At 42.2% G+C, this 18,516-nt stretch overlaps 1 protein-coding gene across 1 annotated transcript in view; it reads left to right on the plus strand.

Moving 5' to 3' along the window:
• lama5 (laminin, alpha 5) overlaps positions 1-16,391 on the plus strand; it is a 274,408-nt gene extending 258,017 nt beyond the window's left edge. The window contains exons 78-80 of the mRNA XM_034171776.1: positions 11,871-11,964; positions 12,053-12,172; positions 16,172-16,391. Of these exons, the coding sequence (XP_034027667.1) occupies positions 11,871-11,964; positions 12,053-12,172; positions 16,172-16,320 (363 nt within the window). The 3' untranslated portion in view covers positions 16,321-16,391. The remainder of the gene's footprint in view (positions 1-11,870; positions 11,965-12,052; positions 12,173-16,171) is intronic.
• The last annotated feature ends 2,125 nt before the right edge of the window (positions 16,392-18,516 follow it).

Genomic DNA, 18,516 nt, shown 5'->3' on the forward strand with positions numbered 1-18,516 from the left:
CGCTCTACCGTAAGATGTGGTTGTGATAATAGCAAGGACATACACGAAAGATGTCTTGCTGGGGACAAAAGGCTCATGTTTGTCTGCAACAGAAGTGCAGAGACTGTATGTGGAACTTTCAGTGTCAACTGATGGAATAGAACAACATTACTGCTACTTTGAACAGCCATAGAGGCTGCAACAACAGCCTGTACACATGGTGGTAGAGCACTTGCTACTGCATCCAATTTAGATGAGTAGTAGGCAACTGGCCTCAATTTTGAGCCATACACTTAAACCAAAACACTAGTCATGAACTTATTCTTACAATCAACTGTTTGAATGAATGGTTTACTATAATCTGGTAGTGCCAAAACTGTGGATGACACTAATGTTTGTTTTACTTTTACAAAGGCTTCCTCAGCATCTTTGTTCCATTCCAACACGGTTGACATTGAAATATCATCCTTGTACATCAAATCAGAAAGTGGACTAGTCAACTCTGCATAGCAAGGAATCCATGCCCTGCAGTAATTAGTCAGTCCAAGAAATGACATCATCTGCTTTTTGGTTTGTGGTTTTGGAGCGTGCAAAATTGCTTCCTTCCTGTCAGACAGGATCGTGCGCCCTGTGGCTGATAATTCATGTCCTAAATATTTTACTTTATCCCTACACAACTGAACTTTGTTTTTACTCGCTTTGTGGCCATTATCAAATAAGAAACATAATAATGCTACTGTGTCAGTTATGCAGTTTTCTCGTGTGTCAGAGGCAATCAGAATGTCATCAACATACACTAATAGTTGGCTATCTGCCGGTGGAACAAAATTGGCTAAACATGCTGACATGACTTGAGAATAAATAGTTGGGCTCTCTGCGTAACCCTGCGGTAATCTGGTAAATGTATATCGTTGTCCTTTAAAGGTAAAAGCAAACCAGAATTGACTATCTGGGTGTACTGGTACAGAAAAAAAAAAATGCATTACTGATATCTATTACAGAAAAACAACTAGAATTTAATCTCAATGAGCTTAACAGTGTGTGCGGATCTGGTACACATGGAGCTCTGTTTACTACAGCAGCATTTACTGCCTGCAGATCTTGAATCATTCTCCACCCCACTGAGGGCGGAGCCTTTTTTTTTTTACAGGAAATATGGGTGTGTTACATGGTGAATCTGGACATGGCACTATTACTCCTGCTGTTAACAAATCCTCTATTACTGGCCTGATTCCTTCAATTGCATCAGGTTTCAATGGATACTGTCTTACACATGGTCTGTATTCTGTTTTTGGTCTTATAACTACAGGTTGTGCATTTTTTATCAGTCCTACGTCTGAAGGACCTGTTGTCCACAATCCTGATGGTACAGAAGAGAGAGATCATCCTCTTCAGGACTCAACTGAAACACTCAGGATTGTGAAGTGGACACATCAATGTGTGTTCCAGCTGTCAGCACCAATGAGACATTAACTGGCACTTTATACAATTTAGTTGATGGACTGAACTCCGTTCCTGGTCCAACTCTGCTCCAATCAGTGGCTGACAAAGCTGTTATGACTGTCAGTCCCAATTCTTGCCATTCTGTCAAATATGGCTTACAAAGTGACACATGTAATGGCATACCTGTGAATCTCAATTTTAAAACATCTTCAGTGGCACCTGTTACTGTTATGACAGCTGTTGAGTTGCCATCATGAATCAAATCGGTCATTGTCAGCTTCACAGGTGAAATATTTTTCAATTTGTTTTCAGACACTGGTGTTCCTGGCAATATGCCACTATGGACTCTAAATACACTCTCAAATCTGCATCTAAACTCTGTCCATGGCTCTCCTTCTTTCTGAGTTGTCCTGGTAATTTCAGTATAATTTATCTTTGGTCCTAACACACCTTTTGCCCGTGTAATCATAGCTTCCACTCTTGTTTCTAAGACTAGATCATCATGTGTCCGTGGTACGCCTTGTTGGTCTGCAGGATTCCAGTCTCCGCGTACCTGACTCCATTTAGGGCCACATGCTTTCATCCACACCTGTTGGACTTTAGGTCCACTAAGGTGGTAAGAATTTCTAATGTTTTCTATATCCTGCATAAATCCCTCAATATCGACATGTGGCGATGGTATCATGTCGACTGCTGCTTTGATATCATCAGCATTCCATGTCCGATAAACGAGCATGGTTGATCGATATCCTGCTGTTCCTGCACGAGGATTTGGTACTTCTATCATAGGATAGGCACCTCCCTGGTCACTGTGTTCCACCATGGGAGGGGCTGTAGGCACTTTCGCTTGACTGCGTGTTTGTGGTTTTTCTGGTTTTTCTGGTTTTTCACTTTTTACCTTAGGTTTTACTGCTAAATCATACTGTGGTGGCGGTACATCGTCATCCTCTGGTAGAGGAGATGAAGGTGTTGTTGTCACCGACGATCCAGCCGGCGGTGGTTGCTGAGGCTGTTCTGGTTCTCTGTGCTGAATTATCACATCTTCTTCTGCCTTACCTACAGCTTTCTTTTTCCTTGCTTTCTCTAATCGTCGCTTCTCTGCTCCCTTCTGTCTGTTCTCTGCTTCCTCCTCCCAAAATGCCACTAAATCTGCCCCTACTTTCTGCATCTTTTTCTCATCACCTTTATGTTGCTGTTCTAACTCCTTCTTTAGCTTCTGTATACTGATCAGGTTCAGTCGTCCGTCAAAGTCATGTTTATTTATCCAGGTCTCCAATTTCTTTGTTGCTTTTGGATTTTTTGCTTCCATAAATTTCCAGTCGTCAGTTGATAAATTTCCCTTATTTATAGACGTCTTACCCCCCATTTTTATTATCCCTTGTTATAATTTGGACTTCAGACGGGGGCACACCTAGGGTGTTCTAAATCTGAAGTTTCACACTTCTTTGGACGTGACAATTAATTTGCCGTCGTGTGGTTGATTCCTTTCACCTCCCCGTAGGAAGCGGAATCACTTGCCTCTGCTTCCACACGCACGGTTGTCACTAACGTTGTCCAAAGTATTACACTTTCACACAGTTATTTACACTTACACAAAACACTATTTACACATAGAAACACTTTTAATAATCGTACGCGTATTCTTATGCCAGGGGAGCTCGCCCTCCTGTGAAATTTAACTAATGTCCTGCATTAGGGGACTCCGCCGTCCCTGCCAGATTTAACTGCTTTTTTACAGTGCACGTATTTCTACCCGGGATTTCCTTTACGTATTAAAACAGAGGAGTCCGCCCTCCTTACAGAGTTTAACTGTGTTTCATTAACAGACGATTCTGTATCATCGCTTACGGAGTTTAACTGTTTTATGTGATCACTTTTATCCCCTACCGGTACGCGTATATAAACAGAGGAGTCCGCACCCTCCTTACAGAGTTTAACTGCTTTGCATTAACAGACGATTCTGTATCATCGCTTGCGGAATTTAACTGTTTATGTGATCTGATCACCACTCACTCAATACTATTTACAAAGAAATTCTACTCACTGACTCGACTTCCTGTCTGTCTTCTTCGGAAAAATCTCGTCAACCAGACGATGCCAACGGTGGTCGACAATTGCAGACACGATCAATCGATCGGACCTTGGCCAAGGATTTACGTCTGGACTTGACGACCTCCGCTGGACACCTCCGGTATTGTTGAGATCCCGGACTGAGCCCCCAGTCAATGTTGGGTATTTTCTCCTCCAAACATTCTTAAAACCTTTGATAAGACAAACAGAGTCAAGAAACACCAGTGAGACAGAAAGTCAAATTTTACGCGCGGAGTGCAGTCAGGCTGTACACCAAAGCTACACTAAAGTCTGGCCTGCACTTCGCTCTTTTTATTAGTGAATCCCTCATCACATCATAAAACTTGTCCTAAGGGGGGGGGGGGGACAACGCGAGACAAGTTTCTTCCCGTAACATAAACACATACGTCAATAAGCGCAGCTGTAAGGAAAAACAGTTTCTTTCTTTACTCTTATCGTCGGAGGTCAGCACATCTCGTTCGTCTGTTGCAGTTATCAGCTGTTCTGCATCTGCCTGGAACACTAAGCATCACATCACAATCAGTCAAAATTCAACCTTCAGTTCTTTTACTCCCAGTCGTTAGCAGCTACGAAAACAAGTTGTGTAATAATAATAATAAGTACATCCAGCTCCAACAAGGTTGAATAACACGTACATTCTCGGGTTTAAGTGCAAACAGCACAACACCGTTCTCATCAGAAAGAAGACAAAAGGTACAAATGTTTAACAGTGATAACATATATATATATATATAAAATCCTTAACAACGTGGCAGAAGACAAAGACAAACATAATCGACTAGCAAAGGAGGAAGCAGATAGGTGTGACTTACGAGGGCTGTCCGTAAAGTATAGGTCCTTTTTATTTTTTTCAAAAACTATATGGATTTCATTCATATGTTTTTACGTCAGACATGCTTGAACCCTCGTGCGCATGCGTGAGTTTTTCCATGCCTGTCGGTGACGTCATTCGCCTGTGAGCACTCCTTGTGGGAGGAGTCGTCCAGCCCCTCGTCGGAATTCCTTTGTCTGAGAAGTTGCTGAGAGACTGGCGCTTTGTTTGATCAAAATTTTTTCTAAACCTGTGAGACACATCGAAGTGGACATGGTTTGAAAAATTAAGCTGGTTTTCAGTGAAAATTTTAACAGCTGATGAGAGATTTTGAGGTGATTCTGTCGCTTTAAGGACTTTTCACGGTGCGAGACGTCGTGCAGCGCTCTCAGGCGCCGTCGTCAGCCTGTTCAAGCTGAAAACCTCCACATTTCAGGCTCTATTGATCCAGGACGTCGTGAGAGAACAGAGACGTTTCAGAAGAAGTCGGTTTCAGCATTTTATCCGGATATTCCACTGTTAAAGGAGATTTTTTTTAATGAAAGACGTGCGGACGGGTCCGCGCGTCGGGACGCAGCCGACGCGGTGCAGCGGCACAGGAAAAACACCTCTGTGTTGATAACCATTTGTTAAAATCCAGTTGGCTTTTGATGGCTTTCAGTGGAGTGAGTATATGAGAAATTGTTTATCAGCTGGAGATGTTCCAACTTGTCCTCAAGGCTTCCAACAGAGGTGTTTTTCCTGTGACGGAGCATCGCGGCGGCTGCGAGCCGACGCTGCAATCCGCCCGCACGTCTTTCATTAAAAAAATCTCCTTTAACAGTGGAATATCCGGATAAAATGCTGAAACCGACTTCTTCTGAAACTTCTCTGTTCTCTCACGACGTCCTGGATCAACAGAACCTGAAATGTGGAGGTTTTAAGCTTGAAACAGGCTGACGCTGCCTGAGAGCGCTGCGCGACGTCTCGCACCGTGAAAGCGACAGAATCACCTCAGAATCTCTCATCAGCTGTTAAAATTTTCACTGAAGACCAGTTTAATTTTTCGAACCATGTCCACTTCGATGTGTCTCACAGGTTTAGAAAAAATTTTGATCAAACAAAGCGCCAGTCTCTCAGCAACTTCTCAGACAAAGGAATTCCGACGAGGGGCTGGACGACTCCTCCCACAAGGAGTGCTCACAGGCGAATGACGTCACCGACAGGCGTGGTAAAACTCACGCATGCGCACGAGGGTTCAAGCATGTCTGACGTAAAAACATATGAATGAAATCCATATAGTTTTTGAAAAAAATAAAAAGGACCTATACTTTACGGACAGACCTCGTATAAGCATGAGAAGTGATTGAAAACAGGTGTGATGACTGAGTGAGGATGGGAGAACACAAGAGGAATTAAAGGAACACAATGAGATAATAATCAGACAACACAAAGTATGTGTAACTAAAACCAGATCATAAACCCCAAACATGGCGTGTACAAAACTGCAATATAACATGTGGAGCCACAGAAATGATAGATAAATAATTCATCAACCCCAATTACTGAGAAACTGTAAGCAAATGCAAACAATGAATATGGAGCTCAACCCAAACACAGTCAAAAGATGCAGACAGGACACACACATACCTAAACCCACACGAGTGACACAGACATATACACATACAGGACCCAAATGACAAACGCTAGAGCAGTACGGCCTGGAGCGCGCACGTCCCCACACACATGGGGCTCACACCAGACTCGGCCTTGAAACAAGAAGGCAGACACATGATCACACACACACACAAAGGGCAGATGACAGATACACACAAAAGACTCACACCACACACGGACAGAAAGCCAGTAGGTACACACGATCAAGCACACACACGGACACACCCACACATATGCAGACAACAGCAGGTGCACACAAACACACAGGTCAGCCAATCAGAGTAGAGAAGCACCGTGACATCAATGGCTGTCTCTCTCTGGCTGCTAATTCAACATGGTGGAATCCGTTCTAAAACCGCTTCATTTCTGGGTAAATGTAACACGTTTCTCATATAATATGTAAACGCTAGTGAGAAATAAACACTTCTAAAACTGAAAATGCTGTTTTTGTAACCTGATAACACCTCTGCAGTGATTAACAAGACATGTCGCGGACGTCGGTGTGCACACACATCACACGAGGTCAAAGGTAACTTACACTCTTGTTAAATTTCCGCACACACCCTCCTGCAGACGCTGTTAAAACGTTAATAAGATATTGTTTATGACCGATTGATTGAGTTTATTCTGCAACATCAGTATAAACACACTTATTTCCATTGTCATCCTTGTGAAATTATCACGTGACAATATAGAGGGGTTTGATTGAACATGTACAAATTGTACATTAGACAATAGGATCGGATCGGTGCAGCGTCTGCAGTGATGCGGTCGCTGTATCGGACCGTCGTGGTGAAGAGAGAGCTGAGTAGGGGGGCAAAGCTCTCGATTTACCGATCGATCTACGTTCCGATCCTCACCTATGGTCATGAGATTTGGCTCATGACCGAAAGAACAAGATCGAAAGTACAAGCGGCTGAGATGAGTTTCCTCCGCAGGGTGGCTGGGCGCTCCCTTAGAGATAGGGTGAGGAACTCGGTCACTCGGGAGGAGCTCGGAGTCGAGCCGCTGCTCCTCCACGTTGAAAGGAATCAGTTGAGGTGGCTCGGGCATTTTTTCCGGATGCCCCCTGGACGCCTCGCTGGAGAGGTGTTCCGGGCACGTCCCATTGGGAGGAGGCCCCGGGAAAGACCCAGGACACACTGGAAGGATTACATCTCTCGGCTGGCTTGGGAACGCCTTGGGGTTCCCCCGGAGGAGCTGGGGGAGGTGTGTGTGGATCGGGAGGTCTGGGCGGCTTTGCTTGAGAAAATGGATGGATGGATGGATGGACAATAGAATCGTAGTAATTAATGTAAATAACAATAAATGTATAATTAACAAGAGCAATCAAAGATTTCTGACCTCTGCCAATCCAGATCACCTCCAAAATTCAGTGGTATCTTCCATGGCTTAATGTCTATCTGTGGTGCAAATTTGGTGAGAATCTGTGAAGTAGTTTTGGTGTAATCCTTAAAAGCCTAAATAAAGTGAAACTTGATCCAGATTCCAGATCCAGATCACCTCCAAAATTTAAGGGACTCTTCCTTGGTCTAGTATGTATCTTTGGTGAAAGAAGACGACCATGCTTATATACACTAGCTGAGGGTATTTTAGCATTGCATTATTTTTATTAATACAAACCCCACTTACTTGAACTCTTTCACCTCGGGATCCCCCAGTCAGAGGTTGTCAATGTGGGCCTGGAAAGGGAAGTCTGGGGTCCTCTGCTGGAGTTGTTGTCCCTGCCACCCGATTCAGGATAAGTGGTTGAAGATGAGTGGCAAAACCCCACGTTCCTCATGTTGTTACTTCATAAATGTGTGCCAGCCAACATTATTTTAATTTTATTGTTTATACAAACTGCTCCTCTTTTCTTTTTATTGTGTCAAAAATCTGTACCATCTGACATTATTATGATCACTCATCTTCAACTGCTTATCCGGGATCGAGTCGCAGGGGCAACAGCTCCAGCAGGGGACCCCAGACTTCCCTTTCCTGGGACATATTAAGCACCTCTAACTGGGGGATTCCGAGGCATTCCCAGGCCCGTGTGGAAATATAATCTCTCCACCTAGCCCTGGTTCTTTCCCGGGGTCTCCTCCCAGATGGACGTGCCTGGAGGGGGCATCCTTACCAGATGCCTGAACCACCTCAGATGGTTCCTTTCTACGCGGAGGAGCAGCGACTCTACTCCGAGCTCCCCACAGACCGAGATTCTCACCCTATCTCTAAGGGAGACACCAGCCACCCTCCTAAGGAAGCCCATTTTGGTTTGGTCACTTGTACCCGCGATCTAGTTCTTCCGGTCATGATCCAACCTTCATTACCATAGGTGAGAGTAGGAATGAAGATTGACCAGTAGATCGAGAGTTTCATCTTTTGGCTCAGCTCCCTTTTCGTCACAATAGTACGGTAGAGCGAATGCAACACTGCCCCTGCTGCACCAATTCTCCGGCCAATCTCACGCTCCATTTTTCCCTCACTCATGAACAAGACCCTGAGGTACTTGAACTCCTTCACTTGGGAGAAGACCTCATTCCTACCTGGAGTAGGCAATCCATCGGTTTCCTGCTAGAACCATGGCCTCAGATTTAGAGGTGCTGATCCTCATCCCAACCACTTCACACTCGGCTGTGAACTGATCCAGTGAGTGTTGGAGGTTACAGGCCGATGAAGCCAACAGGACCACATCATCCGCAAAAAGCAGTGATGAGACCCTGAGCAAACCAAACTGGAAACCCTCCTCCCCGACTATCAATCAATCAATCAATCAATTTTTTTTTTTATATAGCGCCAAATCACAACAAACAGTTGCCCCAAGGCGCTTTATATTGTAAGGCAAGGCCATACAATAATGATGTAAAACCCCAACGGTCAAAACGACCCCCTGTGAGCAAGCACTTGGCTACAGTGGGAAGGAAAAACTCCCTTTTAACAGGAAGAAACCTCCAGCAGAACCAGGCTCAGGGAGGGGCAGTCTTCTGCTGGGACTGGTTGGGGCTGAGGGAGAGAACCAGGAAAAAGACATGCTGTGGAGGGGAGCAGAGATCGATCACTAATGATTAAATGCAGAGTGGTGCATACAGAGCAAAAAGAGAAAGAAACAGTGCATCATGGGAACCCCCAGCAGTCTACGTCTATAGCAGCATAACTAAGGGATGGTCAGGGTCACCTGATCCAGCCCTAACTATAAGCTTTAGCAAAAAGGAAAGTTTTAAGCCTAATCTTAAAAGTAGAGAGGGTGTCTGTCTCCCTGATCTGAATTGGGAGCTGGTTCCACAGGAGAGGAGCCTGAAAGCTGAAGGCTCTGCCTCCCATTCTACTCTTACAAACCCTAGGAACTACAAGTAAGCCTGCAGTCTGAGAGCGAAGCGCTCTATTGGGGTGACTACACCTCGATATCCTGTCCATGAATATCACAAACAGGATTGGTGACAAGGCGCAGCGCTGACGGAGGCCAACCCCCACCCCCATGAGTCCGACTTACTGCCAAGCACCCGAACACAGCTCTCGCTTTCCATACTCTTGCAGCACCTCCCATAGTATCTCCGGGGTTCCCAGGGAGATACTGTGGGAGGTGCTACATTATTACTATTTTTAGTTTTGTTGTTTATACAAACTGCTCCTCTTTCCTTTTGTTATTACTTAATAAATGTGTGCCATCTTACATACCACTACTTCCTTATTTCATAATGTGTGCCATGTGACATTACTATTTTAGTTTTAGGTGCATTTGGGTGGGAAAAAAGCATAAGTATTTGTTATTAACACATTGCAGGTCTTCAACTCTTTTTTAGCAAGGACACTTGCAGAGCGGCAAAGTTTTAAAGGAAAAAATGCATAAAAAAGTCTTTGTAAAGCTTTGTGCATGTGTGCTCCCGTCACTGCGCTTTGAGACACAACAACCACTGATTTTTCAACTCGGAGCTGGTGCACAAAACAGCAGAAGAACAGCTTGCTGCATCAAACATTAAAAGTGGGTGAAGTGGGCACTTCAGCCGAACCCCCACCTCCCCCTGCCCACGAGCCAGTTTTACTGTTTTGCAGTCAACCCACACCATCTCTGCGATTGGCCAGTCGATTGCAATCGGCCAGTTGATTGCGACCGACATATTGGGCACCACTGATTTCCACAAACTGCTCCTTTTCCTTGTCATCTTTATCATAATAGTCAAGTGGCCTCTGTGTATATCTGTGTGTGTATCACTGAGAAACCAGGGAGAGCTGACATTTGCTGTTTGGTATGCTTATGTATTTTGGTCAAGGATGAACTCTGCAAAAACAGAAAGTTGACAGGACTAATATTTTGGAAAAGTTAGCAATTTTAGCTAACCACTAAACAATAGACATTATGCTGCAATGCACCATGGGAGTTTGAGGTTTTAAATGTTATTGTGGTTCATGTTACTTTAACAGTGTTGTTCGTGTTATTGATTTATTGTGTTTTGTAGTTCAATTGGTTTAGTCAGTTTAGTTAAGTCTCATGTTGTCGTTACCATTAGTGAAAAGAGTGTTGCTTTTGATGTCTTCCACTGGTTTCTATGTTTGAGTATATAAAAATAAAAAGCACCTGCTTGCAGCAAAATGCAAAAAGCTTTGCATGTGTGTGAATGGGGACAGCTGACATTTGCCATTTGGTGTGCTTATGTATTTTGGGTCAAGGATGAACTCCAAGGAACGTTGATAGGATTACTATTTTTGGAGAAACTACGGATAGTAGCTAGCTTTGCTAATTACATTCTGGACTAACATGCCATTCCAGCAGGGGGCAGTAAATTATCTCTATATTAAAAGTATGAGTCCATGCACCCGTGATTTTATTTAGTAAGTTCAATTTAAGTACATAATTGTAAATATGTTTTTAAAAAAATGGATAACACAAGAAAGTGAAAACACTTATTTCTATTGTGATCCATTTAAAAATCTAATGACAAAATAAATAAATAATGTATTAAAGTAAAAATGAATGATGACAACATACACACAGTGCAACTTACTACACCTTAACTAAAGTGACATGAAATTCACAATGACATGGCTAAAATGAATCTCTATTACCCATGTGTAGAACAGGTAAAACAGTTAGTAAAATAATACTGATGATAATAATAATGTGTATATGATAACAAGAACCTTAACAGTTTATAAATGCATTAAGACAGTAAGTTAACATTAAAAAATATGTAATTAACAGGAAATCAAAAGGTTGAGTTCTTCTAAAAAACCATTGAGGTCTAAGGTTGTAAAAACATTCTGGACTCACACCATTCCAACTCATTATACAAGCTTTGCATAATTTATTACCACCCTTAAAAAATGTCAGCTACCTATTTAATCAGCACTATACAGTCTAGAGCCTGTGGATCCCCACGGGCAACACGCTAGTAACTTCATCAATGTGTGCTGACATTACTAGTTTAGTTTTGTTTATACACACCACTCTTTTCTAATGTTACTTCATAATTGTGTGCCAAATCTGAGGCTCTCAGAATAAATGGAGTTAATCTGCGCCGTACCTCAGCAGATCCACGATGTGTGTGTGAACAGTGTCAGGTGTGAATGTCTGATGTCTGTCATTAACTGGTTTGTAGAACTTTTGTTGTTCCTTGTATTTCTGAAGATGCAGGGCTCGATTTAGGGTTTGAAAATTTGTTGTGTCTGGGGTAAAAAATAAATAAATTCAGAGTCCCCTAATCATTTGATGAAGTTAGAATTTGGTCAGTGAATTTTCATGAACACACGCGCTGTGCAGGACCACCTATGCACTGTTCCTGCAAGATAGGTACATCTTATTATTAATCATTTATATTCATAGCTTTTTTTTTTTTCTTCTATAGAGGGGTGGTATTAAATCAAACCCTGAGATATATAAATGTTTAATGTTAATGTTAATTTTTTTTTTTTGTAGGTGGTGGTCACGTTAAACAGTGGCAGGAGTGAATTCTCGACCTCCTTCATGCCTGAGGAACCTCTGTGTAACGGACGCTGGCACACCATCACAGGTCACTTTACAGACCCATACTAACCGGCAGGCTCACGCTGTTGACAGAGAATGACAGTCCGTGTTGTGATGTCCGTGTGTCTTTGCAGTGGTAAAGAAGAACAACATTCTGCAGCTCCATGTGGACGCTGCCAGCGAGCATAGCATCGGTCCCAAACTGAGCCGCTCTGCAGGGGCCAAAGAGACCGTTTACCTTGGAGGACTACCGGGTGAGTATCAAATCTGCTCCCAGTGTGCAGGACATCCCATCATTTCTGTGCTGTATGTATCCCAGAAAAAATAAATAAATAAATAAATTTGAAAAATCAAGCACGAAATGTATTTGTTTGCGCTTAACCTTTTCAAAAAAATTTTAAAGATTCAAGGTGTTAATTAGACAATATTAGGCTTTTTCCCCTTTATTATAGCAATCAGCATGTGCGTCCGCCTGTCTAGTAGTGGGCACAGCTAACCGAAAAGTTAGCTTTGATAACCATTAAACTGCTAACTGAAAAGTTAACTTTTATAATGCTAAACCTATAAATCGCTAAAAAAAAAAAACAACTTAGCGGTCGTTACAGCTAACCACTAACTTTTAGTACTGACTTGGTACACTGTCAGCTACTGATAAGCCAGTTTTGAGTTTAAGTGCCGCAGGGGTAAATTCAAAAGCAATCACAAACCAGGGCTGTGAAATGAAAATTGTGAAATCCAAGGAAAATTTGCAGGGGGTCAAGTCGGGGTTTAGGGCCCGCGGGGCCCCAGAAACCAAATTAATTTTGTATCTAATGATACATTTTCAGCATCTCCTGAGAGAAAAAAAATCTCAAAAGAAGTGTATATTAAAATTATCCTCGACTCAATCTTTCATTTAAACTGTCAATGATAATGTTGAAATAACAGAATATGATGTGGAAGTAGGACCTGGAATGATTTTCCTTTTAATTGTAAACCAAATTATACATTAACTCAGAACAGTTAAACTACATGAAATTCAAGAAGACTGAAAGGACTGTTAAAGCATTTCAAAAACCACAGCTAAAGCTTGTAGAATATTTTGAAAATCAGGGTAAAATATCAATAACACACCTTATAGTATAAAGTCACACATTCTTGTGTAAATTCCTGTAAATCCAGTGTCTTTTTTCCCCATGAAAAAAGTCTATATTAATAAAAACGAATTTACATTCTTGTGTAAATTCCTGTAAATCCATTCAAAGCCACACTGTCTGTTCTCCAATAAAAGAAAATCTTGATTAATAATAATAAAAAAAAAAGGTCACATCATCTAGTCTAAAATCCAGTTTGAACAGCACAATGTTTATTTTCCAGGGAGAGAAAATTTCTTAGTGTTTCCTGATATCACAGTTCACTTTTCCCATTTCTTTCATGTGTGTTCATGAAGCCAGCGACAATTCCATGGATTCTCGTCCTTGTCAAACTCTTTTCAAACCGTCTTTCTCACCATCTTCGCTGTATCCGATGTCAGTCCATGACACACACAGGCTGCACAATTCTTCTTTTTAAAACTTGAGAGCTCTAAAAGTTTGCGATGTCCACATGCTACATTTAGCTTAAGCGTCTTACACGAGCTACACAGCGTCGCCACAGCAACCAATCAGTCCTGCTTTGCGACAGCTGTCATAACAGCTACGCTTTGTGTGGCATTTTTCCTCCGAAGTTCCGTGGATCCGAGGACACAGATTTGTATCTGTAACACACAGATCAGTGTCGGCGGACTTACAAAACTTGCACGATGTCACAAAAAAGAAACGCATTGCGATAGGTATTTTAAAAAGTCAGCGACGATGACAATTACAGAGTACAACACTAACACCCCCCTGCCCCCATGATGAAATCCGCGTAATTCTTCGGATACGCAGAGTTTTCACAGCCATGACAAATACAAAAAGAACACACGAAAAATAAATAAAACCCCAAACACTGTCATAATCTTTATCAAAAGCAATAAATTGCAGTATTAGGAGTCACAGTTTATCTCTACACATTGATAAACCGTTAACGGAGCTACGGCTAACCCTTATTGCGTTCACAAACACAAAACAAATGCATGAAAACTAAATAAATAAAAATACTGACCTTCGCGCTGCTTACATACCATTTTTGCTCAGTTTAACTCCTTGTCTTCTTGCTTTGACCTGTGAACTGGAAGTGTTAGCTAGCGCTGTGCATTCATAAACATAAGTTGGTTCCACTCCTCCAGCTAAGGCAAAGGAGTCGGTATCAAGTTATTTGGTCACGTGACTTTTAGTCAGGATTCTGACATTTTGCTGATTGGCTGAGACACGCTGCTCTCTGATTGGCTGCAGCCTTTGTTTACAACGTTTCAGAATCAAAATGGCAGCAATGCAAGGAGGATGGTAAGTTGGTTCCACTTCTCAAACCTCCAAATGTTTTCAGTTGCCGTGCGAATTCCAGACACACAAAGCAAATACCTGGTTTCCATTTTGGTTTGACAGGGGTGAGATAAACTCCCACCCCCGACATTTGCGACATTTTGCAACTAGTTTGTTAGTCTTTCGGTTTGTTTTTCACATTTTCGGCGCTTACGCCAAAGCCAATCACAGAGCGTGGCATGATAGCCAATAGCGGCTGACGTATCAGATGGACCAATCACAGCCATGTTTTCAAAAACACGCTACCAGTCTCTTTGTACAAGAGACTGTGGTACCAGTGCTATCATAAACAGGAATTAACATGATTCGGGGGTTTACAAACGTTTTTGACCCTTATTTACTTACTTTACCAACAAAAAAAAAAAAGTTCACAAAACTAAATTTAGTGGAAGCTAATTAGTCTGCTGATGGTTTTCAAAGTTAGCTGAAAAGCTAAAATGCTAACGAAAATGTTAGCTTTGCAAATTAGTGGAACTGTGCCCAACACTGCATCAGTTTGCCCGTTTTCGTGATATCTCAAGTTGACCAATGTCATTCATATTGAGTTTTAGGGTATACTCGGGTGATCCCCTGACACCATTCGGTTACATTGATCTTGGGGTCAGTTTCAAGGTCATGGCAAGATATTCAAGATAGTCATTACCACTCTTGTTAATGTGATATCTCAAGAACTAGTTGATCAATTTCATTCATATTTAGTATAAGCGTGCCGTTGGGTGATCCCCAGTACAGATGGTTGCCCAGTTCCGGATCACCTTTTTTAAAATCCCGCTATACGGAGCCGTAATGCAACTGAATATCCTTTATTGCGTATTGTTGTATTGGGTATTTGGATGTTATCTAGCTGAAAAAATCTGGATGGGGTAGCCCTTCTACTTAAAGTGTGATGCCACATTATGTGTGGTGCAAATATTTGCCGGAAATGGATCACTTTGCCCGGTTCTGGATCACAACACTGTGTCACTTTGGGGGCATTCCTGGCATCTGGCTGGAGCCCTTCTAATGCAGAATTATACACACTGTGCCTGAGAATGTGTTTTGAACATAAAATGATATAAATTATACTTATTAAATGAGAATTTACTTAGTTTCAAAAAGCACCGTTATACGTTTTTACGAGCAAAAACTGAAGTGTGGAGGTGAGATTTCTCCTGAATTAAAAAGTAAAAGCCCCCACATTCATGCCCATTCGTGATGTTGAGATGACCCCCAAAGTCCACATGACTTACAAGTACTGACACGAAGCTGCTGCTTCAGTGATCCACAACTGACAAATCTTTGCTTCTGAGGTAAATGCGTGCAGCAATTAAACAGCAAGACATAACACACTGACATTTTCTACCCAAGTAAGTAAGTAAGTATTTTCCCACTCTAGAACCAAAAACACCGAATGGCTAACTCACCTTTGCTACATCTTAGAGATTGTTATTTTCAAACTTGCAGGAATGAGTCAGTGAGAAAAAGCGCACACACCACAGACACCGCATGTTTTGATTCCTCTGCTGATCACAAAGATGGTTGGATCTGGTCGAGCTTGTGATTGTTTGAAGACAAAACATCAATCTTTCAATTGGTACCAAGTATTAGCTTATTCATGCTGATTACGAGAAATGGCGGCGCAAATACAGCAGTGATCCGGAACTGGCAATGATCCGGAACTGGGCAAGTGACTGTATTTTGTATTACTGATGTGTTTGTACCGGGGGGGACATGTCCTCTCCTGATGACTCTTGTATTAAAAAGCCTTTGGCTCATAAAAATAAATAAAAGCAAGTCACTGAATAACGTGTGGTTTATCTCACTGTCTTCCAGGTGGCATGTCAGTCCCTGGGCTTCCCAGCAGTTTGTTGCCCTTCCACGGCTGTATCCGCAGAGCTAGCATCAACCAGAGAGCCGCCGTGCTGTCCAAACTGCTCAGTTTGCACGGAGCCGTGGGCATGTATGGTTGCCCGGCCGCGTAGGCAACCAATGTTCCCTCAAATCAACAACAAATTACTGGTGGTGGGTCTTAGTGTAGCTAATTTAACAACACAGAAAAATATTTATTTGTCAAATGTATATTTTATATTCATCCTTTTGACTTCTCATTACTTACTGGTTTGTTTTTGTACTCTGAAAACGTTGACGGCTGCCTGTAGGTAGAGATGCACCAACACACCACAGTGCTGAGAATGAATTTGGGAAACTATGACGATCAGCTGGCTAATAAAAGTGACGTGATGCAGTGAAAATTATTCAGAGTGAAAAGATCAGCCACACACTGTGCTTTTGCTAAATAATTAACCCGTAACTCCGCCCATAATGTTTTTGTCCACATCTGTTTAAAGAACCAATAGAAATCTGCAGGAAAGCTGATCGTACCTACAGTGGGGAAAATAAGTATTTGATCCCCTGTCAGTTTTGCAGGTTTTTCCACCTACAAAGAATGGAAAGGTCTGTAATTTTTATCGTAGGTACACTTCAACTGTGAGACAGAATCTAAAAAAAAAAAATCCAGTAAATTACATTGTATGATTCTTAATTAATTTGCATTTTATTGTATAAAATAAGTATTTGACCCCCTACCAACCAGCAAGAATTCTGGCTCACACAGACCTGTTAATTTTCTTTAAGAAGCCCTCTTATTCTGCACTCTTTACCTGTATTAATTGCACCTGTTTGAACTTGTTACCTGTACAAAAGACACCTGTTCACACACTCACTCAATCACACTCCAACCTGTCCACCATAGCCAAGACCAAAGAGCTGCCTAAGGACACCAGGGACAAAATTGTAGACCTGCACAAGGCTGGGATGGACAACAGGCAAGCAGCTTGGTAGAAGACAACTGTTATGTTTATTTATTAGAAAGTGGAAGAAACACAAGATGACTGTCAATCTCCCTCCGTCTGGGATTCCATGCAAGATCTCAGTTTGTGGGGTAAGAATGATTCTGAGAAAGCTCAGAACTACACAGGAGGACCTGGTCAATGACCTGAAGAGAGCTGGGACCACAGTCACAAAGATTACATTAGTAACACATGATGCTGTCATGGTTTAAAATCCTGCAGGGCAGCAAGGTCCCCCTGCTCAAGCCAGCACATGTCCAGGCCCGTTTGAAGTTCACCAGTGACCATCTGGATGATCCAGAGGAGGCATGGGAGAAGGTCATATGGTCAGATGAGACCAGAATAGAGCTTTTTGGAATCAACTCCACTTACCATGTTTAGAGAATGAAAACAACCCCAAGAAAACCATCCCAACCGTGAAGCATGGGGGTGGAAACATCATACTCTGGGGGTGCTCTTCTGCAAAGGGGACAGGACGACTGCACCGTAATGAAGGGAGGATGGATGGGGTCATGTATTGCGAGATTTTGGCAAACAACCTCCTTCCCTCAGTAAGAGCATTGAAGATGGGTCATGGCTGGGTCTTCCAGCATGACAATGACCCCAAACACACAGCCAGGGCAACTAAGGAGGGCTCCATAAGAAGCATTTCAAGGTCCTGGAGTGGCCTGGCCAGTCTCCAGACCTGAACTCAATAGAAAATCTTTGGAGGGAGCTGAAACTCCAAACCTGAAAGATTTGGAGAAGATCTGTATGAAGGAGTGGACCAAAATCCCTGCTACAGTGTGTGTAAAACTCGTCAAGAACTACAGGAAATGTTTGACCTCTGTAATGGCAGACAAATCTCTCTGTACCAATTGTTAAGCTCTGTTTTTCAGAGGATCAAATAGTTATTTTATGCAATAAAATGCAAATTAATTATTTTTTAAAAAATCATACAATGTGATTTTCTGGATTTTTTTTTTTAGATTCTGTCTCCCACAGTTGAACTGTACCTACGATAAAAAATACAGACCTCTCCATTCTTTGTAGGTGGGAAAACCTGCAAAACTGACAGGGGGTCAAATACTTATTTTCCCCACTGTACAAGTGAAGTGCGTCACATTTCAGATGAGCAGCACTGAGCCACTTACGTGATGGTTTTGTGATGATGACACAAAGTATTTTTCTACATTGTCTTATCGATAAAATAAGTTTTCATATGAGCAAAGATAACAGCAATACTGATATTTTCATGAAAGGCTCACATTGGTCCTACTCTAATTTAAGCTTAGCTCTGATACTTAAATATGCTTAAGGTCTTTCTCACAGTTTTTTTTAAACATTGAA

This window comes from Thalassophryne amazonica, chromosome 6 (genome assembly GCF_902500255.1).
Source record: "Thalassophryne amazonica chromosome 6, fThaAma1.1, whole genome shotgun sequence".
Lineage (NCBI taxonomy): Eukaryota > Metazoa > Chordata > Actinopteri > Batrachoidiformes > Batrachoididae > Thalassophryne > Thalassophryne amazonica.